General features: G+C 41.7%; 1 protein-coding gene across 2 annotated transcripts in view; it reads right to left on the bottom strand.

Moving 5' to 3' along the window:
- Window positions 1–26,448, bottom strand: part of LOC122170653 (BTB/POZ domain-containing protein KCTD1) — a 39,473-nt gene extending 13,025 nt beyond the window's left edge. Inside the window, exons 1-2 of one of the 2 annotated variants that reach the window (XM_042837731.1) lie at window positions 26,193–26,448; window positions 20,721–20,899 (exon numbers count right to left, since the gene is read on the bottom strand). In XM_042837731.1, coding sequence (XP_042693665.1) covers window positions 20,721–20,884 — 164 coding nt within the window. In that variant the 5' untranslated portion in view covers window positions 20,885–20,899; window positions 26,193–26,448. Of the gene's footprint in view, window positions 1–20,720; window positions 20,900–21,369; window positions 21,620–26,192 lie in introns of those variants that run through there. The other variant, XM_042837721.1, reaches the window with a different exon arrangement.
- Between the last annotated feature and the right edge of the window lie 972 nt (window positions 26,449–27,420).

The raw sequence follows: 27,420 nt of genomic DNA, 5'->3' as shown, positions 1-27,420 counted from the left end.
TGCATTTCTATTATGTCTCAGAGGACCACGCTAGCAGTCACTACCTGCCCATCTTTTTCTGAACACCTCATGTCACTTGGATCCCTGAATACCCAGCAACCTTCCTAGCTCTGCATAACAAAAGTTGCCTCATAAGCATGACAGAAGAAAGTAACTTTGCAATGTTCACTAACACATACATTATGAAAACCATAATTTAACAACTTCTTGTTGTAATCTCTTGTTCTCTGTGCTGTTATAGTTTGTTCTTATCTCTTCCCCCTTCTATTTAATTTCAGGTTTCATGTCCAGGAGTCTCAGGAATTCCTTGGCACAGACAGTTCCTATGTTATTAGAAGTGTCATGAAAACAATGATTACAACGCAAAAGTAACTGGGGAAAAGTGTATTGAAACCAAAAATCTTATTAAACCTTCTATAAAAAAGGTATTAATACAGGAGTGAAAGCAGACCAGATAAGAAGGATGTACAGGAGGAAACGTCAAAACACCAGGTCTTAGGAGATCTAAGAGAAAATGTTACTTGGCATTTTAAAGAACAGATAAATCCTAGATACTGAATGGAAGTGAAGTTGGAAACCCTCGTGGAAACATTTGCTGGAGATTAAAGAACAGAATCATTTACATGGAGACCACTTCAAATGTCTTATTGTTATCTGAGCAAGGAGGCAAAAGAGAGGGTAAGGACAAGTGCAAGGGGCTCATACAACACTTGGAAGACAACACTTGAGATAGGGAGGTGGTGAATAGCCTTAAATGAAGAGTAAAGCATGTGAGGAACAGAAGGATTGAGATGATGAGTGAGGCGGTATCATGAAGGAAAGCATCACAGACAAAGTAGTGAAGTGTGGGATTTGCTATGACCCACGTCATCAGTGGCAGCACCAGGAGCAGAGATGAAAGCCAACAGATATATATCATAAAAAGAACCAGCAGTCACTGGGTCTAACCCACATGGACAAACAGACTTTAACTGGAAGAGAATAAATTGCCCAACACCATGCAGTCATGCTGCAGGAATGTGACTTCCACAAGAGTCAGCTGCAGCTTTCTGTTCCACAGATGAGTGTGAAGATGCTGGGATGTGCACCTGAGCAACACCTTGCAATAGGGACATGTGGGTTACAGGAGACATGAGGGTGAACTATACAATGGATGGCAAAGGCCCCAGAAGACAAAATTATTTGTCTGAAAAGGAAGTTTTCCCAAGAAAAATGAAAGCCTGTATTTTCCTCAATAAGCTGGCTATCTAGAAACTGAGGAGGTTCAGGCAGAAGTAAAAATTATCCTCCAAAATACAACTTGTACAGCAAGTCACTCTGTATTTTAAGTACAAGCAGTAGGTTCAGGGTGATCAAATGTCCAACAGAAGTAGGCTAAATAATTTGGCTCTGACACAGCCTCCTCCTGGGACGCTAAGGAGTATCACCCACTCAGAGCCAAGCATCTCTTGTAGAAATGCTGATGTTTTAGAAAGGAAGGGGATAAATACTTGGGCTGGGATGTCAGGGGCTAGTGACTCACGACCAGCAGACGATGCATGCGAGCAGATGGAAGTCATACCCCACACTGCACGGCTGCGGCCAGGGTGAGACCAGCAGAGCACCATCCCTGGAGTGTGGGTGATGGGCCAGGAGTTTCTGTTTACCAGATACTTTATCTCTCTGCTTTGCACATCTCAGCTTCTGGTATACCAAGGAGATACAGACAGATAAGAGGAACAGGCTGCAACCCAAATATGCACCTTTTCATGCACGGCGAGGCAAGTAAGTGCTTTAAAAGCGCTTTCAATACCATGGCAGCCAAACTGACAAGCTTTAGAGGTGGCTGAGTGAGGTCCCCAGCTGAGACCCTTGCCCCACGATCCCCAGCACTCCTGGCAAGGTGAGGTTCCTCCTTCTGACAGACACCAAAGTGGCTGATATTCCCCAAAATATCGCATCTATCACCAACCCTTTCAGTTCTGCTTGCTTCCAGCCACTGAGCACTTCCCCAAGCCCTTTTTGCTACAGTAACAGACCCCTTTCCAACAAACCTCAGCTGTGCAAGTCCCACATAGGTTGTCCCTAGTCCTTTATCTACACCATAGCACCGCAACTTCCTAGATCTACTGCACAGCAGACTGCAAGTCTTGAAGCCCACATCTCCTACAGTGCTAGATATCTTGCAAGTAAGTCCTGGAAAACTTTTCAGTTTTCCACTGCGTATCAAAACCACTTTTCCTAAAATCACTTAAGCCAATGAAATGTTAAATCAATTATTCACGCAAACACTTCCTCCATCTCTCTTTTTTGTAACCAAGTTTTCTTGGCAATGATAACATTTCATAGAAAAATTAACAAATATTCTCTTTGCTTGCCAAGATAATTTTACTAAGCTCGAATCCGATTTCATTGAGGTACGTTATTTATGTTTTATCTTGAGGGAAGCTGCCTATTAAGTTACTACCAACCGTATCCTTTTGCTTATGATACGGTTATTACCAAGTTATCAGGAGTACCTTAAGTTATTAGGGTGCAATGGCAAATTAAGTACTTTGCGTCATAATTAGCTAATAACTTTTGAATTATATTTTAATCATGTTTAAGATGGCCAGGTTTGCTGTGAGTAGAGATAATGGAGGACAGGAGCAGAACTGGAGCGTTTATCATTCAATACCAAAAGCCAGAAAGCAGCTAAACTGGTGAAGGCACAACATCCCAAAGGCCATGATGATCTGTGTACTCAGAAGGCTGAACCCATTCCCAGTCAGCAAAGTACTGAAGCAGAACTTGTATCTTGGGAACATGTTTAGGGAAAAAAGCAACAAATTCATTAGCTCCAACCCACTCTCCTCTGAGCCTGTCAATTTTTCTTAAAAATGCTCTGGCAGTCTTCACAGCCCTATCATAAACCCCATAAACCTAGATTATACAAAGAGATAACACTTAAAAAAAGTGAGGAAAACTACAAGAGACATTTCCCTTTCAAAAATGTGGGTGCTAAGGGCGGGAAAAGCACCAATACCCAGCCTTCTCGGAATGGGAGAAATTCTTTGATGGATTCCTTTGCACATCAAACCTGCCCCTCAGCTTTCATGAATTTCATTGAAACCTCTCCCAGCTCTCACTATTTTCTCTGTACACTGAAGAATGCTCAGCATTAAACTTTCACATACATGTCACTGGAAATTAAGAAACACAGATTCTCCACAAAAAACATTTTCTCTTTGAAAAGCATCAGCAAAATGATACTCTGGAGACCTTAGTTAGGCATGCGTACACTATGTAGGAAGCACCACAATACTGCCAGCTCTGCCACTTTTCAGCAGGTTACTTTGGGAAGCAAGCATCACACTTTGCAAGCTGGGCATCCCAGCCCCTGCAAAGGACAATCACTGCCATGAAACTGTAACAAATTAAGCTTTCCAAGGGCTTTACAGCTCTGCCTACTTTGTCACAAATCCCAGCTCTGATGTTTTGCTAACTGTTGCTTCCTCCAATAGGATGGACAACACACTTCCATAGGCAAGCTAAGGAAGTGCTATTTGCAGGAGTTGCACAAGTTCCTTCTGCACTGCTGCCCATGAAGACAAGAGTGTACGTCCAGACTGCATGTCACACTGGGAGATGGCGAGGACTGCTTGAGAGAGAGGTCACTTCTGCAATGAAGCCTAAGTAACAGAATCTCATTAATGAATAAAAGTCAACGTGCTTCTGAAATGTTTAGCTGTTAATTACAAGGCTGTGTTGGAATAAAGCATTCCCACACACACTCGTTCCTCTTCTCTCAACAAACACCAGTGGGACTTGCATAGTTTGTATCACCCTTCTCAGGTACAGTTCACCCAAATGACAACAGCTTGTACAGCAAAAGCCTGTAGGACAGATTAACAAGTTTCAGCCCTTCTGCTGAACTTGTTCATGCTTTCACAAGGCAAATATGCAAGGGAAGGTGGAAAGGACATTTAGCCTGCTTTTTAAAATGCTACAAGAACACACACATGTGAAAGAACTCATATAAAGAACATTATGACAGTAGTCAAAACAAGCACCACATGTTAAGATGTCAGACACTGGAAATGCTTCTGCAACTTTAATTTGCAAACTGCTCTCATATGAAACCTCTTCAGGATTGGTCTATCATGACATACAGCCTTCCTCCAGCACCCTCTGTAACCCCTGGGTAGCAGATGAGCCAGGGCTGCATTGTAGGGGACTGCAGCCAACAGGACCCCTGCTTGAGGAGCAGAAGCAGGTCATATTTTGCGAACTTCTCTGCTGTCAGACATGGGTCTGGTTTGCAGAAGCTCTGAGAGCTTATAGCATCAGTCATGCTGACCACAGCAAGGCGCTGCATGACACAAGTGCTGTGTGAGCTTGGGTAGCAGTGTCTCACAGTAGACAAAGTCACAGCACAATCCTGCTCACAACTTCCATGTCACACCACCTCAGACTTTTTCACATCAAGTCTCTGCCTTCAAACAAACTGCCAGGAGAGAAGCAAGTAGGTAACAGGCTAAGGAAAGCTGCAAGAAAGCATGTAGGAATGACTCCTCAGAACAGGACATGAATAACGTGCAGGAAATATGGCCCAAGGACAGTGCTTAACTGTGAGGACAAACAGGAGATGTTGATGAGCTGTTCATTAACCAAGAATCACACTGAGCACATACACCATGAAGATGACAAACTAAGGTTGCCCTGGTAGCCCTAATGGATTTATTTTCCTAAAAAGCTGACTTTAATTGCACTGAGAAAAGCAGAAAGGCCAACTACACAGTAACACGTTTACGTCTCTTGAGCATTCGTGTTCTGCTTTACCATGTAAAGTGTTACTACGTTCCTCCACCTGAACTGAGCATTGTACTTCCAGGTTAACAGCTCAGGTTACAAATTCCTTGAGAAAAGCAATCCAGATAGCATGTGAGCATGCACAGTAGAAGCAAGGAAGGTGTGGACATACAGAATTTACTATGAGAACATAGGGCCATGTGCTGCTATTGTTCTGATTAACTCTAGCTTACATGCATTACAATTGCACTGCACTGATTCCTAGTGTGGACACCCATGTGCCTACACAGAGAGACGTGCTTACACCTGCCTAATTTATTCTCATATATTTACATGTTTAACTGCTTCCACGCTAGAGGTCGAAATGATGTAAGCATTTCAGTAACTAGGAAAATCACACTATTAACCAAATCAGTTGATACAAAACCTGCATGCTAATCAGTTAGGAGGACGGGAAAGTCCACCTCAGACAGCTTAGACAGTGGCTCTGAGCAATAAAAAATGCTTAATGCATAGGTTAGAAATGCCAAAGCCACACCTGAATACTCTACTGATGGTGGGGGTGTTAAAAAGCACACAGATAACATTACCTCCATTGACAAACTTTACATGTACAAAACAGTGGCTTTATTGTTTATTAAATTAGATGCTGTCATGGTGTAATAATCCCTGCAGCCATACCAAACCCAACAGTACATAAGACGTATTTCTGTGGAGGAGGTAAAGAAGGAAGAAAAGAACGGAGATACAGAAGCAGTATAACCCCATAAATAGGGACATGAGAAAGAATTAATCAACACGTGAAAACAGCATAATTTCAGCTGACAAAACCCTCGGAAGTATCACACATCAAAACTAAATGTCATATCACAATGCTTTCAAAGTGGGAGAGCCAGGATGCAATTCAGCTGCCAAATTGCAGGCTCCTGGTGCCATTTGGGATGCTCAAGGGCATCTCTGGGATCCCTGGAGGACTAGGAAAAGCACAGGGAAGTCTCACAGGAACCATACATGGGTGCTAGCTGCCCACGTGAAGGCAAGAGTTTCCCGTCCACAGGATGATCAGACCTTACTGGTAGAAACCAGCAGAGCCCAACAGCCAAAATTTCCTTGTGGCAATACCAGGTTGATAATAAACAAGACATTGCTCTCCTGGAAAGCTGAGCACTGCTTTTAAACAAGCAGCTAGATGTTGCCTATAGAGTAGTCTACTACATGAATCTATAAATTTTCGCTAATTTTTTTTTTTTTTTTTGTACACTAATTTGAAACCTTTCTTTAAAAAGACAGAATGGTATTAACCACACTTGGATTAAAGAAAGGGGTGTGGGGAGAAGGCATCACCTAAAAGACATTTCCATACTGTATCTGCCCTCGTCTCTGGACATGGGTACAGCTGCATCACTCTCCTTGCAGCTTGCACTAATGAGTGCAACTCAAAAAAACTGAGCAACCAACATGGGTTATGTGTCCACAAGGCTGCATGTCCCTAACTAACACCATGGAAAAGACCTAACAATGCAGTTAGAAAAATCCTGAATCTCAAAGTATCATTTTGAAGAATAATATCAGTTCCAGTACAAGCATTTTCAAGGACTTTCCAAAATGTCCTCTTCCTCTCTGTGCTCCCTGGAAATAAAACATGTTACAACAACCTTGCATTAGCCCCTCCATTTGTGTAGCTACTTAATACTGATACTTTTTGCTCTATTCTTGAATGTAATAAAATTTTAATTTAGCAGAAATCCAGGTGTTTTGTTAGACTTCTGATTTTTTTTTTCTTGCCTCACCACAGGGCATAGATATAATTGTTTTCTACTATCTTTAGAGGAGATCTACAGAACCACGTTATCGAAAGGTGCAGAAGCCCAAAAATAGTTTGGGATAATCAAAAGCTGTGCTTTTTCATCAAAGCTCTCCACTGCCACCGCTCCAAAAGCTGCTGGGGCTGCAATAAATGGTTTGAGGCCATGTGAAGGTAAAGATCATTTTCCACACCTTTCTGAAAGCCTATTTTTCTTAGAGTTCAAAGGCAGGCAGAAGCCAATTAGCACAGTCTGTTGATCATAATGTCTTTCAAAACAAGCAACGCCAACTATGAATCAAGACCATCAAATTCTCTGTATTCTCTTGCTAACCACCAAGTCCAAGAAAGTCTGTATTTGCATTAGCCATGCAGACCTCAATGAGGGAAACCTATAGCGCTGTTCTTTACCACCCACTTTTGCAGCAGCAGTGCCAACACTCACATAGGTGATTTGTGACAGAGCCTGCTGCCTCTGAGTGACATCAACCCATATTGAACTGCTTGGATGTTCAGACCCCTAGGAGGGACACAGTCCCAGCTGTGAGGAAAGAGCTCTGCCACATCTTCAGCGGGGACGGCCTGTAGGGATCAGGGAGAAGTGCTGCCTGATGGCTTGTCAGGACGAAGGAGTATTTCCCCACTATGCTTCAAGGTCTGGTTGATCCCTGTGGGAAATCCTCCGCTAAAAAACTCCAAGTGGTGCAGGAACCACTACTGTGTCACTGCAGATGGCAGCTCTGGCTTCTCCATAGCATCAAAGTCAGCCAAGAACATGCCAGCTCCGTACAGTCTGAGAACACAGGCAGAGTTAAATCCTCCATCTCACTTTCAGAGCACACTGATGGCTTATAATTTATTATCGCTGGACACACAGAGAAGACAAACAAGGGATTTCACTTTTGACCTGTGGAATAGGAATGTTGTGAGGTGCAGAGCCCATAATGACCGCTGGCTCTGCCCGTATCGCCCCATAAATGTTTTGTTACTACGGCACAACAACATTATCACACCAATGAGGAAAATAAACCCTCTGTGCTGTGATGGATATGCCCTCATTTCGTACATACATTTAGTCAGCAACGTACTGCAAGTGACATGACCTTTACTGGCACTGGGTTTCACTGGCCCTGTTTTTCCAGACCCCACCCTGTTCATTTTGTTCTGTGCACAGCCTCTCCAGTGGTAGCAGCCTGCAAAGAGACTCAGGCATGCAACTTGAGGGGCAGAGCTGCCGCACAGCAGGGCTGAATGCAGGACCATGGGCTCCTGGTACAATCCTTCCTGCAAGGAGCAGCCTGGATCACAGTGCTGCTGTCCTCCCACAGCTTGGGATGGGACTGGAAACAACATGGCCAATATGATTCTACAAATGAAAAACGTCCCACCGTACCGCTTTGTGATTTTGGCATGGCACTGATGCCTGGTGTTCTCCATCATTTCCTATGACCTTTCATGTTTTCAGGCCCTCTCAGTAAAAAGAAGGAAGGACTCACGCCTCTTGCATAGCTAGCTATTTCACATTTCCATAGGTAATACTGTGACCTAGATGGAGGCTAACTGCAATGGAAAGTTGCAGCCCTACCAGCTGTTTCTATTTTCAAACCAACACTTGACACACATCCTTTTCACCTCTCCTTTTGTTAAGCCCACCAAAGAGACGCATGAAACACACCTGATTAGGGCTGTTATTTCTGTGTCTAGAGTGAAGAATTAGAGGCTCTCCTGTAACCAGACCTCTGCAGCTCAGAGAGCAGCATCCACTCAGTCACAGGGAGCTGCGCCATTAATCCAATGGGGAAAGGGGAAAGCGCAATTGTAGCTCTGCTGATGAGTTTATCTGGGTTAGCTACTAAGAAGGGAAAGGCCAGCATGAAAGGCATGGCCCAGGGCCCGGCTTTATGAGACAACAATATTAGAAGCTGGAAAAATGAGAATGCCTGACAAAAAGCAGAGCATCCAAATAGGCATTAGCCACTGAAAAGCAGCAGCTTTTCTCTTCATCCTTTTCCATGAATTCAGTCTTCCACAGCAAAAGCAAGCAGGGAAGCATCTTTCCTTCTACCATTGCTCAGGCTACTCCACCTATAACAACATGGTAGCAAGACTTAAGGAAAATCCATTTTAAAATAAGAGACTGGGAGCCAATCATGATTGACAGCAAAATGACTTGAAAACCTAAGAGATGAAAACCAATACAAAATAGCTCTGTGAAAAATAACCATCTGCCTTTCAAATGCTTGCCGGTGACTTCAGTTATGCAGCTGTATCAGCAACACTTGGAGAACAAGGAAATTGTCTTATTGCTTCAAATGGAACTTGTGCTGTTCCATGTGACAAGCTCCAAGTATAAAATTAAAAAACATTTTTTTTAAATTCTGCAATTATGCTGCTACTAAACCAGAATAAGTAGCAAAAGTGAATAAACAATAGGTTTTCAGGCTGGAGAAATTACCATCACGGTGTTATCTAATCTCTCCCCAGAAGTCAAGAATTATGACTAAGCCCTTCCAACACAGATACAGCCTGAAATTCTATGTCAGAAGTATGTCCAATTGCATTTGGCAACCCTTAGTCAAGAGAGAAGCTGAATATAATTGGATGAATATTTGAAGTTTTCATTATTCATGTAGGAAGGCTAGGTAAAAAGTGTTTTGCAGTCCCAAGACACTCGAGGGTGTGTTATTGGGTAATAACCAATTAGGAATGTTGACAGCACTCTGCCTTTAGGATCACCGTGGCCAGCAATGTACCTGGGTGGATGTTGTGTAAAAGCACACACCCGTTGCCTACTGCTCAGTTTATTTAAGCAAACCTTTCACCGAAGGAAATGGAAGACACCCTGAAGGATTTAAGATTGATGGGTCAGCTGCATTCTGGAAAACTTTTTCTTTCCCCTCCCCATTGCATCTGACCTCCAAAAATATCTTTTTTTGATCATTGGTACTACTGATTACTGGAAATGAATCTGATGGCATCTGTCTTTTATTTCATAGGATCTAACAAAGTGCTTATTATTAGCAGTATGGAAACACTGACTGCAAAAATTCAGCTGCTAAACACGGAATCTGGTAAAACACACCAGTCTGCAGTAAATGCTGCAAACTCAGAACAGCTAAAAGCGAAGATCTTCCTGTCATGCTTACTTTTCAAAGAAAAATATACAAATAATTACTAAAGGCACGCAAAACATTTTAAAAATGCCAATATTTAAGAAGTAACAGTTGTGACACACTCACAAGAACCTGAAGTTCAGCACCAATTTAGCCCATGATACTGAGTCTCACCCATTGACAACCTGACAAAACAAGGATAGAATGCACTGGCAGCACACCAAACACTTTTTTTTTCTCTTCTTTCCTCCCTCACATTATCATTGTGATGCAAAAAAATCCCCCCAAAATCAGAAAGTTTGTATTCTGATCTAAAACAGAGCAATTATTGTAAGAGATGCCCAACAGGGCTTTCCTACCTACACAAGAAGCATTCCAAACTTTTCCTGAACAATTTGTTTGCGTCTCAAATATGTATAATATGAAATCCATTTGTTATAAAGAGGAACATATCAGTTTTGTTGCAGCTCTCATTTTCTGGCTCGCATCATATTTAGCCTGTCCTGTGGCACTGACTGTACCACAGACGCTTCTCTGAATTCCCTGAACGCTGCCTCGCTCCCTCCCCATGTATCACCCAGATGACGATGTTTTGATGAAGCATTGCACACGGGCCCTCAAGATAATGGATTCAATGGGATACACTTAAAAGATCATTTTTCTCCTTTGTTATTGACTGCATGCACTGCTCTAAGACAGGAAGGGCTTTCATTTTTTATGCAAGCCATGAGGCCCCCAGGGCCCTCTGAACTGTTCAAGAAGAATCAATTTTGAGGTGGGCAAGAGGGGCCGGCAAAGCCTCCGTTTTGGGAGGCCTCCCCTCAGATCGCTTACAAGTTTGGGCAAACTGGGAGCGTCTCCCAGTCCTGCTGTGTTCTGGCACGGCGCTGCTTCCCACTCTTGAAGGTCTGTGGTTAGCATTCGCTCACAAGTGTAATTCATAGCATGCATATGGGCAACAAAATAAGCAAAAAAAGTTCCACAGAAGCAAAATAATCACCACCGATGGAGATAAGCAGCAATACTGCTGCTAAGCTAAGCAGTCCTTGGCACTGCGTAGCGGCAGGAAACCATTACCTCGTGACAAGGTTTTAACACCCTGACATTGTTGCAATTACACCCAGGCAACCTAACAAAACAAATTCACTGTATGGCAGAAAATATTTCCAATTCAATGTCGCAACGTTTATTTTTTAATTACAGCACAAAGAATACTTTTGGGGTGTGGAAGAATGTAATCTATCATTTGCTCTGAAGTGACACACTTATGGGAAATGCTCTGCGCTATAACTTTCTATGCCACAAGTAGTAACTACGAGCAATGTCTTAGGCAAGGAATGCAGAGAGCTTGGGTGCGGTGCTGGGAGATGCTTCTTATCCCTCCATCTCCCTCCCCGCCAGCTGGAGCCGAAGGCAAGCCTCATTTTGCTGCACTGGGACATTCGTCACTCCTCTCATTTTATGCATGTCCCACAGCTCCCTACCTGCAATGCACCTTGCACAAGAAGGGCTTTAACAGTTTGGATACAGGGTGCGCAAGAGCACAAATACAAATTTTAATTAAAAGGAATGGTATTTTAATAGGTCACTTAAAGAACAATTATGCCTACCATTTGACTGACAGACAAGTCACATTTTAACATGAAAACCCAGTGGGGTCGAGGAAGTAGAATTAATCTCTGTCTTTATAAATTGATGAACTACTGAAGTATGCTCCCGCTGCATTTAATACTGCTTTGGTCTGCCATCTCATGAAAAAAAAAATGTATCTGTATCTTTCTATTACCCTTCCCTTCCACTTCTTTTACCTCCTCACGAAGTTGATTCACAAAAACTGAGTTGCCAGTGTTGCTCTCCTTTTACTGAGTGCCTGTACTGCAGAACGCAGTGGTGCGTAGAAATCCAGAAGATCGGTCTGCAGTAATTAGCTTGGGTACCCGAGGCAGCTCAGCTGAGTTAGCTGGAAGCAGGATAAACGAGTCCAGGAAGAATGTTGTACCATATTGCTCTGAGTCTCCGCAGACCATGCTGCACAGCAGGACTGGGTGCAAAGGTGACCACTGTGTTCTTAAATTCCCTTCAAAGCAGACCACAAGAATCAGCTCCAAGCTCAGCTTAAACGCCTTCAGACTGTTACAGGAGCCCCTCACGTCTCTGAGGCAAGCAGAAAGTGCCTCAAAAAAGCCTGGAGAACTGTCCAAATGAAGTCCAGAGACAACAGTGCTGGATCTAAGCTAACATACACACCACAGTTGTTAATACATTATTCTGATTATCAATTCAAAGATTCAGTGGAAGAGATCAATATCAATGAATCTCACAGCATCCTCTGAACTGCTGTTACTACAAGAGAAAGCATTATATGATGTAACCATAAAATATACTGGCTGTTTAAGTCCTCTCGGGAAGCTCACCATTAACAGAAGCCAGAGACCCAAGGGTGCATGGAGAGTAATGGACAAGAAGGAGGCAATGTGACTTGATCTGATCAGGTAAAGATCAGTTTTGACCTTTGTGAGCTTCAATCCCTTCTGACAGAGACAGAAAAATGTAGGTGAAGAAGAAATGACACAAAAGCAAGGACGGAATTGAGGTGACAAAATTAGGCTCAGTGCTCGGAGCTGAAAGGGGATTGAAGATGCAGCTGAAGAGACTGCAACATCTTGAAAGCTAAAGACTGAGAGAAAATAAAGACTGAGAATGAATGACAAAGGAGAACTAAAGCTCGTCAGATGACAGGTGTCTGGTTATGACACACCTGCATTTGAATGCACTCTAAACCAGCTAAGTTAGAAGGCATGCTCTCATAACAGGAACAGGTGACAACCCCCAGGCCAACACACTATAAGGCATAACCCTTGTTTGTGTTAGAAAGAGTGCAGATAACCTAAACAGTTTTCCCAAATTTCTATACAAACATATCCCCAAATGGCAAACAGGCTTGTATACAAGAAATCTGTCAGGAAAGTTGATTGTCACCAGAAAGAAATAAGACGGAAATCAGAATCTATGTCCTAAAGCTCCAAACATACCCAATAGATGGCTAGGTGTTGATGGTGAAACTGGAGGTCAAATGTTTACTTCAGCAATTATCTACCTACCTATATGAGACACCAATTTGCTTAGCAACTGCACTGCAATTTATGAAAGATCAATGAAGCACATAATTTATGAAGGAGCGGGATCTGAATCTAATGCTAACAGTAGAGAGAGGTTCCTGAGTGCAAGAATTGGGTACAGCAAAACAAAAAGCAAAGCAGTGAGCCTCAAGGCTGTTACTGAGATCTAGACCCAACCAGAATGACCAATAAGCCAAACCCTTCAGTGCCAAGCAGGAAGCAGCCACCTCAGTTTCTAATGGGCTTGTCCTTATCAGAAAAGCACAACGCACAGACTCAGCACTCTTTTATTTTTCCTGAGAATTTTCTTGGCTATTTCAAATGAGAAATACTGCTTGGATGCCTTTAGGCTGGTTTAAGAAGCCATGCTACTGAGCACAGAAGTCCAAATGCTACAGCAAACTGCTTCTCACTAAAACATTTCCAATCATGGGGCTGGTATCAAGTCTTGCCAAAGAGAAGATTTCTCAATGTACAGACCCTACAAAAGTAGTTACTGACATCCCTCCTCTTTTGGATTGCCATCTCGATCCAAACCATATGACTTCACACAGGCCTACTGGTAAACAGACCTCTGAACCCTGCTGACAATATGGATTCCAACCTTCTCTTCCCTCAAGACAAAGATTTGCTGACTCAGAGGCCTCAGAAATAAGGGGACAAAACCTTTACTTTGTAATGCTCCTGAATATACAAATTTATTCTCCTGAATATTTCCATCTGCACTATCATACTCGTGCAGCCACGGATAAAGGCATGGCATGAACCCTGAAATACGAAGTTCGTACATTTACTTTTTATCAGTCTCCATATGGCCACTCTCCACTATCTTGATTTCACTATTATATTAGATATTTGAGTACACAAGCATATAACAAGTGGAAAACACCATTTTTAATCAACCAAACAACTAATATACCAAAACAATTTTAGTAACACTTAAAACATAAAGACATGAACTTGATGGTTCAGTGATTACTCACTACCAGTTACTGACCACACAATGTGAAAACCTTCCAAACTGATGATACTGTTTCTTTCACCCAGTCACTAGCCACAAGCAACAGCAATGACTTACTGACCTTGCAAGGCAAATATAGTACAGGACTAAGATTCAGAAAATATTCACTCCTACCAAGGTGACAGTGATGTCTGACCCGTGGTGATCATTAATTGAGACAAAGTGAGGTCAATATGTATCTTGAGCTCAATATATGCACCTAGAGATACAATTAATCTTCAACCAGAAAATACCCCTCTGAGCTCTTTATTGACAAACGTGTGTTACAAAAGATTTCTCTTCACAATATCAGTTGCGAAAATTCTATAAATTTCTTGAAATAGGCATGGAGTGCACACTCATTCACTGTTCTATTTTCCCCCAGATTTGTACAGTTGGTTGCAGCGACCAGAACAAAGCACAGACCAGCAGCCTAGGAGTAAGAAACAGCAGATGACAGCACGAAAGTTTTAAACAGCGTTGGACTAACTGTACTCCATATGGTCTTTCTGAATCAGCATTTCATTTTTTACTGATACATGCTCCTGATGATTCCAACATCGTCAGCTGTTTCTAGCACAGCTCCTGGTATCTGTAAACATTTACGCATAGAGTTAGCAATCTTTCACACATTCAATCATCATCCCAAAGCATTTTACAAATTGCCTTTTTTGTCAACTTTGTCAGGAAGCAACAAAACCTCAAAGTTAAGTCAATCTTGGGCCACACAACAAGTCAGTAATGGACTCAACATATTTCTTTTTCACTTACCACAATACCATGCAGATATCAAATGACAAATTACAAAAGGTGAATAACTAGACGAGCAAGCCAGGCAAAAATTAAACTGAGCCAATACCTACCTGTTCTATCCATTCCCCCCTGCTAGGAATGTTACAAAATATTTAAAAAAAAAAGAAAAGAAAAAAAAATGCTGCTGCCTGGACCACTCACATCAAGGAAACTGCCTGAGCTAGTGCATAACTACGTTCAAAGCTCTTCAGGGAGCTGGCTCTTTACTGCCTGCAGAAGCAAGAAAACTGTATAAGATTTTTAGCATGGTGATTTAAGAAGTATTAGCTCAACAGCTTGGATGACGCTACTCTAGAAAGGTCACCAAATAGTTCCACTGATACAGGTACTCCTTCAAAGAAGATGGACATAAATAGGGGGACTGGAAGAAGGATGTAATAATTTCCATTCTATTAGCATTTTCATAAAAACAGAAAACCAGCAAAAAGCAAACAAAAAAAAAAGCCCAAAACTAAAAGAGCTAATTAATTAGAAGATTTTGTACTTATTGTTTTTGTACTACTAGCATCATGTGACAATAGTTTGGAAGGTATCATCCAAGGTGAATAGGAAATGAGTAGCACAACTACTCTCGTGATGGTGTTGCAGAGGCAGTGCTATGCAAAGTATGAAACAACCCCACCACAACAAACCTCCTATCTAAAAAGAAGCCTCCAGCATGGTGCTGCAAACTGCATAAGTATGTACTAAGGGCAAAGACAGTGTCTTCTTCTGGAACTGTGAACAGTATTCAGACAGCAGAACCTGCCAAAGCTCTGAAAAAAGTGAACAGTGTCGTCCTACCTAACTCAAGAGTTTATCATGTCCATATGTAACCTATGAAAGAAAGATAAGCTCTGTTCCCAACCTGCCTGTAAAGGCCAAGGACAGTCTGGGCATTCTCCTAAGTAATTTTGTGCTATTGATGCAAAAGAAACTCTCACAAACCAAAAAAAGCCACTGTCCTAACTAGATCCAGGTGTGTGAAATTTAATTTCCCTGAGGGCTGAGAAGGAAGATTGTGTAAGAAAACTGGGACATGAATGGATTGGTTAATATGAAAACCTGAAATAGCCCTGGGCAGAAATTTGGAAGTATTGTGAAATACTATTCAAGAAGAACCCACCTTCATATGCAGGGAGTAACTCAAGATGGGAGATGTAGCAATGCAAACAGATGCCCCAACAGATTGTAGAAGGAAAAAATATATAGGGCTTTTGATGAAATCTTTCAACTCTACAGTGAGAATACAGGATGTGGCAATTTGATGTTTTGGAATTATGCAAAGGTTTGTACTGTGTGACTTGGACAGTACTAATTAGAAGTTCATACGCTTTGAACTTGTGATAGACCACACTGCTGATACAGTCAATAGCAGATGGCAGAGAGCTGATCCCCATAGAGTCAAAGTCAAACATTTTTCCATTTAGTTGTGACAGTTGTTTGACTTTGTCTTAGCCTGGTGCACAGCACCTTTTGGTACCTCCCATACAGACAGCATTAAAGCTTAAAGGTGTAGAAATGCCATCTCCAAGCAAAGAGTTTGATCTTATGCAAGATGATAATGCACTGAGAGAAGGTGAGTAAGCTGCTTAAGTTCAACAATCAGAACTAACAGGACTGTGCTTCCTCTGCTCATAATCAGATCTCTGCTAAAACCTCAACCTGGTTTTCTCAGACTCCTTGGTGACCATGAGAAAGGGTACCCATCTTCTCCAGAATAAAAACCATGAGGCTTACTCTGGGCTGTCGAAAACAGACTAATTTCTGAAAACTTCCTTTGCAAAATAAAAACAATTAAAAACATAAATAAAACAGTGCGCCCGAATTCTTAATAGATAACACTGTGTTATGAAATATCCTGAACAATCTAGTTCAGAACAAACAAATTCCAAAACCACAGGACTCCTCACAGAGTAGAAACACCATTGTTTGGTTAGCTCACATAGATATATGCATAACCATTGATTAACAGCTGAGAAGCAGGAAGAACAGTCTGCACATGGGTGAATGCATCACAACTTACAGTCTTCTTGGGGGGAGGTGCACAAAAGGACATCTGTCCCTGCTCAAGCATTTAAAGAAAATTACTTTTTTTTTCCAGCAAATTGACCTTACATTAAGTCCTCTTGGCAAATACACTGATTCCAATTGCCTCTTCATGAAGCCTAGCTCTGGCAAATTTTTTTATTCAGCAGCATGAGATCATGTCTGAGGCATGATGTCTTGGGAGATCCTGAAGCCTGCTGATGCATTGCAATGATTATATGGGATCTTCCTTGTGAGGACAGCAGGAATATAAGCTGGGATCCCCTAAATTCTATTCTGCTGATTATTATTTTTTTAAATGAAATGTAAGCATTATTTCAGCTTCAGAATTTTTCATTCCAGGCTTACTTACTCAGTTCAAGCCAGCAGAAGATAAGCTGCTTGTCTGCTGAATTGCTTCATGGTACCAGCCTTTGACCAGAATTCAGTTAGGCCTCAATTCCTAGTGTTCTTTGTATGAACATTTGAGGGAAGCTCACAGTGGTCTTTCCATGGGAAGGGGCAGGGACATAGCATCAGCAGCAAGATGCTTTTCTAATCTTTCCTAGGTTTTCTTTGTAGGAAAGGATAGATACCTGTCTGTAGGAATTTTACATATCAAATTATAAATTCCTTTCAGAGATCTAACAAAAGAATTATGGAAAATGTACCCTGCAAACTGCAAATCTTTACCTGGTACTAGTTAAGGAACTCTTTCCAATTCCCACTGTATTGTTCAAGAACAAGAGAATGGAGAGGAACAAGATCAGCTGTTATTAAATCCAAAAGATGAAGGAACAATACACACTCCCAAACAAAGTGCTCTATCAGGATGGGTCTCCTCTACACTGGCAAGTCATAGTGACTCCAAAACTGCTGCTTTGGATATCACCCTTTCAATCTCACAAAGAAAGATGACTCTGGTACCTGGCCCACAGATGAAAGGTTCATTTTAGGCTTCTGGCCCTTAGACTACATGTAATACGAGTCAGGAGCCTAATGACTTTCGTGTCTCAACCTGTTAGATGCTGGAGCCTGCAACCTATGCTTTGACTCATCCCTGGAGCAGTGCTCTTTCAGGCAAGATAATCAAGACCTTATTTTTCACAAGCAATACTCCATGTGACAGTGAGCCTCAGGAGGCTTCAACTCACCCAAAAAGATCTGTGAGACCCTGCCATAGTTTTGATCTCGTTCACAAATGTGATATTGGTGGAAAAAGATGATATTAAACAAAGTTGACCAAAACTTCGGACAAGAGTAACACATGCTAAAAAAGTCTGTTGAGTACAGACTGACCAGGTCAGGCTCTGAGTAACAATCTGTATTAAGGTCCAAACGTTACTGGGTACTACCTAGAACTCCCCATACACACACATGCACAACGCTGGAAATAAATTGTTAAGATCTCATAGACAAAAAACAAACTACAGTATCGTAATTGCCAGCTTATTGCTTCATGCCACTGTCTTGACATCCAAACGAGTTTAGTAATTGTTCTTTTGAAGCTACTGATGTTAAAAAAGAAATATCTCAAGTTCTGGAAGTGACTGGGAATTCCAGAATCTAATAGCTGTGCTGGAATTATTCACCCATCAAGGGGTTCAAAAGACACTTTCTGTCAGAACTGAGACATAAATGCATGTCAGAACGACTTGAAACAGAATGACTATAACTCAGAGTTTGGATTTTCTATACACTATGTTCGGAGAGCTTTAAAATGTTTAATTTATTAAACTGACTTTGATACTAGAGGCGTAGCTTCCACTTTAAAGTGTTACAATAACTCAACTGAATGTAGAATGCATTAAGTTTAAATTCCACTGCCACTAAACACTTAGAAAAGATACTTCAGTTTCTGCACTTAAAAAGAAATACGCTGTCCTGGTGAATTTGACATGCAAACAGAAGCTGCATGCATTAATAGCAACAGCCTCTTCTGCTGCACTGTAAGAAGCCATACACAGCAGGAAGGCATTTCCCTACTATTTCAGACACCATCACCACCCCAGCTACAGAGGAAATGCTAAATAATAACCAATCCTAGAAGCTGAACACAACCAGGTCCTAAGAAAAATTCTTCATGTGGGTAGGTTCCATTTTCCAAGAACAGTTCGAGTTTTTCCAGACATTGCTTCAATCTCTCAAGGCAGGCCTGTCATCTGGCAATGCCTCTATTAGTTTCTCTCTGCCTGGCCTTCCTCGAAGTGTTAAAAGAAAGGCCGTGTGTCCAGCTGTTTCTCTTTCACATGCCTTTATTTACCATTCTCTTCCTGTCACTGTCAGGTCTTAGTGTTAGAAGCGTTCCAGTCCTACTTAAAACTATGCTGACAATGCTGCAGAGGCAGTAGTAGCAGTGAAAACTACTCTTAGAACAAAACCATACTCCATTAAGTGCACCTTATGCCCTTTGAAAAGGCAAGTTAGTGTTGTGGGATCAGGAAACTCATGAAATCACTCTCCACAACACAGTAAAAAAGAGCTGATGGAAACAAAAGCTTAGCAAGACAAAAGAAATTATCTAAATAAATGCTTCAGCTGTGAATTGCTGTTACTAAAATAGCTCAAAATAATGGGCAAAGGTGGCACTGGAAATCAGTCATGTGATAGGACAATAATTAATAGAGGGAATTGCTCGTGAAGCAGAAAAGGAGAATTGGCTTGCTTGAATTGCAGAAAGGATCTTTCTGTCTTTCTGGGTCCTTTCTAAATGAACCACTTAACTGAGATTCAACTAGAGTGACAGGATGCCACCAAGACATCCTCTCATGGACTAGCATGAGTATTTCCATTCACTGTAAGATTCTCTTTAATTTCTTTAGGTCTCAAAACACGAATTACAAGTCTCATTGTGATGGAGAATACCATTTAAATCATTTATGTGATCACCATCCAAAAAAAGTGATCTCAGTGCTAGTAAGGTGACAACGCTGCCAAATGCCTATGGCCAAGGATCTGATAGATTGCACTGCACTTCTCCCACTAAGCCCCCATGCACTAATCCATCTGTCCTGTTAGACTGAGCCACCTCTCTGCAGAAGGTCACACATCAAGGGGGCACTGAGACCCCTTTGTGTCTTCTGCTCCTATGAAACCATAGACCTATGCTGACTATACTATGCAGAGCTTCTTTTCTGCCTTAGCAGAGCAGATCTGAGAAAGAGGAGTACAAGTGGGTGGGGAGAAAGGGGAGCTGTGCCTTAAAATTCTTCCACCTCTACTCATACGCTGGTGAGGAAAGACCACGAAGGTAAAAGTTCTTGTTCTAGAGTAGCTATAGAATAATGCTGCAGACACAGTCAACCTCTGATAACCACTTTTAGAATTACAATATCCTGCCATGTTTATCTGCCACCACCACTATGAAACATTCTCATGCTATATGTTCAGTGAACCCGTTTTCTTAAAACTGCACTTCTATTACATATATTCTATATACATACAACCCTTTACTCATGCATTCAAAAGCTTTCTAATTATTTAATTCCATTAAGTTACCAAAGCCACATATTTTCCATTTAGAAGATATATAAAGTGAGAATGTGAGAATTAAAGAGTCTAATTATCTGAAAAAGTCCTAAGATGCTATAAAAAGTATGAAGTTAATGCTGTCCTATATTTTGTTACATATAACCTCATGTGACATATCTAAGAGTATACTTTCACAATACAGGAAAAAAGGTCTCCAAAAGACCAAAAAAAAAAAAAAAAAAAGTGAAAGGTTAAAAAAAAAGTGAAACAAAACAAATATCCCAACACCCCCAACTTCAGACTTAAATGCAGTATTTGTACAGCTTTTGATTGTAATAAACCACAGAATGTATGCCGGGCAAAGAACTATGGTAGAAAGTCAGTGTTCTTTACTTTGTTTTAGTATGTAAACACAGGGATCTGCAAAGATGCCATTTGTATGAAACACAGTGGATCAGAGAAAGAAAAGTCAGTCTCTAACCTCCTATGAACAAAGAAACCTAATTTCATTCTGAAACAAAAGGAACTAAATTTATCGCTCTAAGAGAGCCCCAGGACGTCCAAGCATGAAATTGAAGAAAAGGAGTTGCCAAAGACATGCAGAACAATCTTTTTAAAGTTACCTGGAATCAGGATATTTTGTAAGCGTGGCCAAGCTGCTGGTATACATGTGCCCACCCACATCAATGTGAACTGGTGCGTTGGATTTTGTGAGTTGTGCTGGAGTGGGGATGCCTTGATTGTTCAATGGAGATGCAGGGGATCTAGTGATCAGAGGTCTTGACATATTGGGCCGACTGTCCTGTGAAGAGATAGACCCGGATTAATGATCTTCTTGAAAACCTCGCAGAAACCCACAGTCTCCAGTCAACAGTTCTGTTGTAGCCTCAGCTTACCATTTTCATCTTATTAAAGCACAGATAAATCTTTGGCAGTTTTTAAAATCAATCCACTTGTAAAAGTCTTAACTGGCTGCATTTCAAATAGGTAAAGCGTGGCAAAATGCAGCGATCGAGCCCCCAAAGTAGAAATCACATTTGATACAACAAGTTCCTCCTGAACACTGCTCATGACAGACAACCCACACAGAGAAGAGAAAGAAGCTCATTCTCGTACTTCAGAGCTGATAAAGTCTCTGACAAAAGCACCACGAGCCGCAGACAGAAAGCCTAAGAACAATTACTATTTTCTTTAATTAAAACCCACAGGTAGAATTTATGTTCCTTCCCAAGCCCTCAGTCACTGCAATGCACTCAGAAGAGAAATACGAACCCTCAACTCCTCCATTCTGCACACTCTTCTCTTGAATTTCCAACTCACATAGCACAGAAACAGGAGCAGAAACACCTGGACTAGTCAACTGTTCACGCACTGCACACCGCTGGACATCGGCAGCCTTTGAGAAAGACATCTTCCATTTAAAAGTTACACGGATGGCGAGAGCTGCCCCTGCGTGCCCCACATAGGCGGCGGGTCTGAGCGGCTTCCCCAGGCAGGCGGGCTCCCAAAGTGGAGCGGGAGCTGATGCTGATGAAACCAACTTTTAGTCACAAAGGCAGGGATGTAACGCCAGCAAGCAGCGTGCTCCTCGTCTGCGCGCCCGGCGGGGTGGGGCAGGGCAGAGCCATTTGCCCGAGCCAGTAAGGCAGGCTGTATTCAAAGCTGGGGATTAAAATAGAAATGCGTTCGAGAGCGGTTTTGGGACGACCGCGCTTTCTGCTGAAGGAAAGCTCCACACTGGTGGAATCTTATAGAGATGCCCTGAGAAATAAAAGCCCTTGCAAATTATGCAGTTTTACATTTAAAAGGTAAGCAAAGCAGTGAGAAGTCAGATACACTTCATCACAAAACTCTCTTTGTTCTTTCAACACGTCTTTTAGCTGCAAAACCTAATGGCTTCTTTGTAAACATCTCACAGATCTGGGTACTAAGCCTCGCTGAAGCAGAGTTACGGGGAATTTGGACTGGCGAAGCCCTTTGCTGTTGAAAACATGTATGTTTTTCATGGCTGTTAAAGATTCAAACCATAAAGGCAACGTGAGCCAGGTAAACGTCTAACCCAAATGATTTACAGGCCAGCGTTGCACAATAAATCCAAGTAATACGTAACAAAAGGCATCTATAAACCACAAGGTACTTAACTAATTTTCTTTCATATACAAAAGCAAGCTTTGGTCAAATACTGATAAAAATGAAGAGGATGAAGAAAAACGCCTAGTTTAGATGTTGGAGTTGGGGGGAGTGCTGCTTGTTTTGCTTTTTTTTTTCTTCTCCTGTTTCTACATAAGCAGAAGTTAATATAAATTTGCAGAAATACCACTCTTAATTACTACAATTGCTTGAGGAGGTGCCTGCAGCACAATGAAGACAAGTCCAGACAAAATACGGTACACACGCTATGCAAAACTAATGTCTGCTATAAATGCTATGTGGTACAACCACCACCCAAGATGTTAGTGATCTGCAGCAAGGTACTTAGCAAAATAATGAAGAAAAAATTAAAAATGATGACTGGAAAAGTGGAAATAAGAAGGCAAGAAATGATACTGACTGAGGATAAAGTGTGCACAGTGGGGTACAGAACGCATTCCAGTGCTCAAAAGCAGGCAAACAATTTGAAAAGCCAACAAAGAAAGCTGAGACTAAAAAGAAAAATAAATTCTGTAACTTGTATGGAATAGACAGCATCACCCCCCTTACTGGGATCCTCTCTGTCAGAAAAACACAGCCCTGTAACAATTTAGCAGACCGCAGCACTGTGGAGCCTGTAACAGTTTTTCAATTGGACACATTCTCCTGTATATCCTGCCCAGGGCTGCTCAGGAGAAAATGAACAGATTTTCAGGGTTAATATTGTAGTTAGGCTGGGACCTCATTCAGCAGAGCTGTGATAATGCTGGGCATATGAAACAGGAGGAAAAGGCATAGGAAAAACATCACCACAAGTATGGGAAATAGCTCAAAAGACCATGGGCATTTCACAAGACAAAAAAAAAAGGTAAGAAAACAGAACTGGTTTCCAAAAGTGAGACATAACCAAGCAGCCCTGTACACAGTTTACCATTAAAACTCCCAATAAATAAATATCTAGAACTATATTAAAACCATTGATATTTTATTTCACCGTCCTCCTTCTCAACATTACCCCTTCAAGCTAATTACATCATTCTGCCTCAAGAAACAATGCTCGAGTGTTCAACATTTAGATACTAAATACAATAACCTAATGCTGCTCCAGTCCTAGCTTACAAAGATGAAACTCATTCACTACTCCTTTGGCGACCACTGCGAAATTATGCAGCGGTAGCTCTGCTATTCCACTACTTTTGTCCAGTTACCCTTGAGAAATTGATGCAGAAATGGGATTCAGAGAACTGAGTGATTAAAAACCAACTTCTTCTGTGTGGCACATCCCAGCCAGCATAGCAGAGAAGATCATTGTTCAACAGGCATGGTGTTAGACCACTCTGCTTAACAGATTGGAGTTAAATTGTTGTATTAGTTCAGCTATGGAGACAATGAGTTAGGAAGATAGTCCCCCTGCAAAAACATCCAAAACTATCACAAATATGAATTGAGCAAGCTTAGATAGAAAAAAGTGGTTACAGTTAAGGCACTACTGGTAAATTAAACTTCCACTAACCTGCAGTAATTACAAATACCATTCCTTAGAAACAATTAGAGGAGTGAAGGGAGTCGTAGAAACCAAACTCAGCGGGATCCAACCGATTACAAGCCATTTAAAACAGCTGGTAACAAAAACAACCAAAAGGCTCCTCGGCAGCCTCCCTTGGTGTGCTCTGTCTCACGTAGGTCCCTGTGCTCAGGAAGGGTTTGTACTTCAACCATGGCTGCTCCCATATGGGAGGGAGATTATGCAGGTGGTTTTCTGCCTTGGGAATTGCACTGACTTCATTCATGAGTGGGACACAAAGCACAGCCAGCATCTGTGCTGGCTGTAGGATCAGTAATCTTCCTGCTCTGCTAGCAGTTCACTTTTCCACTTGGTATATTTCCTTTACAAATATTTCAATATTTACTATGAAAAAATTAAATAAGAACAGGAAATCCCAAGTTTCACAACACTTCCCGTGGACTGAAATACTTGAGATACTTTGTGAAATATTTGTCATTATTTCTACTCCAGTATTTTGATCCCAACAACTTTTCAATTAATGAGTTCCGATTTCAAACAAACTTATTGCTCAAACTACATACTCAAAAGAGCTACTAAAAGCTATATACTGGGCAGGTTAAAGATATTTAAGTTTTACAAGATGCTGCAGTTTCGGTTCAGCACACAAAAGTACAATTTGGTTCTCCTCTGTTTCCCTGCTGTTACTAGAGGGAGCCTTCAAATAACAAGCAGTTGGTAGGTCCAGGTCTTTCGAGTACATCTGAATCCACTTCTCACTTTCTGCCCTATGTGAACCATCATGTAGAGTCAACAGAACCAAAAGTAGCCTTATCTGAACTCTTTCCTGAATCTACAAAAATCCTTAGGACCAAGAAGGCATTCTGCCAAACGGTACTGAGGGTCACGGTGGAAACCTTTCAGATCTCCTCACTCCCTGCCTTTTTTTTCTTTCTCACCAACTAAGTCAAAAAATATTGCTAAAGAATAAGCATTTACATCCAGGCTGGAAAAAAAAACCAAAAAACTGTAGGACTGAGATGTGCACCAGAACATCCAGTCTACCAAAGAACAACACAATAACCACATCAACGTGGTGGCAATTGGAAGAAAAAAGAAATATCTGAAGAATATAAGGTATTACAATGTACTGCTAAGAGTACTAAATCAAAGAGACAAGATGCTCTGAAAATATTCGCTCATGTTAGGCTGCTCTGATTAGGAGTGGTTTCAGAAGTGTTATTTACACTCTGTGGTCTTAAGCAAAGTCATTTCAGTTCCCTTCTCATGCCAAGAACCTTGACAAAAACCACACCACTACAAGACAACCCAAGCTCACTCACTGTATGATCAACATTCAAGTGCAAAACATCTACTTAACTCCCATGACCAAGAGGATCATTTCAGACTGTGGGTCAAGGCATATCTGGCCAGGGTTAATAAAGCAAACACACTGCCCATGAGCCAGCCCAGCTCAAGAAGAAACGTATAAATGCTACTCAGTATGCTTCAGTTCTAGTCTTTGTACCAAACTGTAAAGTACTGGATCCTCCCTGTCACAGTTCAAACAATTATCCCTGTTGAGAAACTCACAGTTACATACTTCAAACATTCTTGGATTTTTCAGGGGGAGACAAGGATAACTTGTCTCACCCAGGCAGGCCAGAAGAAATGATAATGTAACAGTTCATTGTAACACATCCAATCATTATATTTTCTTACAATAGAAAGCCGTAAGAGATGTTTCTCTCCACAGCTTCGTGTTGAGGAACCACCTGACGTGGCAAAAGTAGTCAGCATAGTCACACCAACAATTTCCAGCAGAAACATCTTTGACTGCACATATCCCACCGTGTGGAAAGTGAATCCAAACAGCTAAAAATCTTCCAAAGATAGAGGCACAAGGGCTTTTTCCTTCAGTACATAGCAGGAACCATTCAAATCTCACAGTCAGCTGTGCTCCTTGACTCTGAAATAACAGTGGGCTGATCCTCAGGGGAGCTTGCAGTGATGCACAAAACACTGCTTCAAGTCCCTCATACAAACCAAGAACATTAAGATGACTCTGATTTGGCTCCTGCAGAAGTGTCCTCATTCTGAGGAGACACTTTTTTCAAAAGAAACATTTCATTAAAGATTAAAAAAAATCGCTATCATGTCTCACCACAATGCTTAAGCAAGTACCCTCCACTTTTTTCCAGTTCAGCAGAAACAGTCACCACAACAAAGAGGCTGGAGAAAGCATTTATTCAATATAAACAGTATCAGTACAGTACAAACAACTCCTCTAGAAGGTGTAACAAACACAAAGAGATACAGAGCTATGTGTCCAGGAAGCTTGTTCTGCTGGAAGGGGAAAATCCTCCAGGCTAGTGACATCCTCACAATGAGCTCCCTGGTTTTGGCCATGGTACACCACGTCCACACAGAACACCAGGTTGTGCTAGCCCCTCAGACAGACCTGCAAGGTTGTCAGAGACTGTACACAGCACAGAGTATGCCAGATGCTTTTCAGTCTCCTAATTGCAATGGCAGTGCCTTCTCTTCATCTTCATTCTGAAGAACAGACACAAAGAAGTGGTTCAGACCCTTTGCAAAAAGTCTTTACGCTTTTTGCACTTCACACATATCAATGCTCTTTTTTCTTCTTCTTCTTCACCTTTGCACTGATGGTAGCTCTCTGAGGAGATGTCTGGGCTGTAATGGTGCCATCAGGTCTGCAAAACAAAGAAGTAACGCATCACCTTCCCTGGCAAAAATCTGCCGATTGTGCTGTAATGTTTTGCCTTTCATCAATATAATCTGAATGCTCTTTCCCTTGCAGCTGCAAGCTTTAAACTGCTGACTCTGAACATTAAGAATTACGTTTATAAAGCAAAACTCCAAAACAATTGTTTGAGTGCTGTGTGAGAGACAGGCCCAAAACACCATCAGATGCAATTTAGTGCCACAGTAAGTTGAGATACTAGGCCCCCTGAGACTCAGTGGTAGTAGTAGAAGAATTATTTTAGATCTCTGGAGGAAAAACCTCATTTTACATCCGGAATGCCTGTCAACATGTGATGGAAGACTAAATTATTCTATACAAGACAGTCAAGTACAACAGAGAGCTTGAGAAGTCAGGACAGTTTCTCTGAGATGCTGAAGCACTGAGTGCAGCACAAGACCAACTACTTTAACAAGCAGCACTCTGCCTACAACCACTGCCATGTCTGCAGCACTCAGTACAATTTGCAGAAATACAGACAGCAATGCATTTCACAACAAGGTGTGTGACAAGTGACTGCCTGAGAGAAGTCAGAGATACTCAGAGGGTATCACAGCCTGGGAAAATGGTCCAGGCCATCAAAAGGCCATCAAAGGCCATCATCTTTGCCCAGAGAGGCTGTGGATGCCCCATCCCTTCAGGTGTTCAAGGCCAGGTTGGAAGGGGCACTGGGCAGCCTGGTCTAGTATTAAATGTGGAGATTGGTGGCCCTGCCTGTGGTGGGGGGTTGAAGCTGCATGATCCTTGAGGTCCCTTTCAATCCAAGCCATTCTATGAGAAGATAAAGATATGCTGAACCAACTCCTGGAGGTGAGATCATCTGTATCATGCAATAGTCCAAACAACAAAGGTGACTGAGGCTTACCTGACAGGACAGTTTGCTGCTATGTCCTCCTTGTCCCAGAGGTGCTGACCCCAGTGG

Source organism: Centrocercus urophasianus, unplaced genomic scaffold (genome assembly GCF_019232065.1).
Source record: "Centrocercus urophasianus isolate 14NV4802_14NV808 unplaced genomic scaffold, USGS_Curo_1.0 seq_11, whole genome shotgun sequence".
NCBI lineage: Eukaryota > Metazoa > Chordata > Aves > Galliformes > Phasianidae > Centrocercus > Centrocercus urophasianus.
Note: the sequence above shows the minus strand (reverse complement) of the source record. Positions and strands in the feature narration are given on the sequence as shown.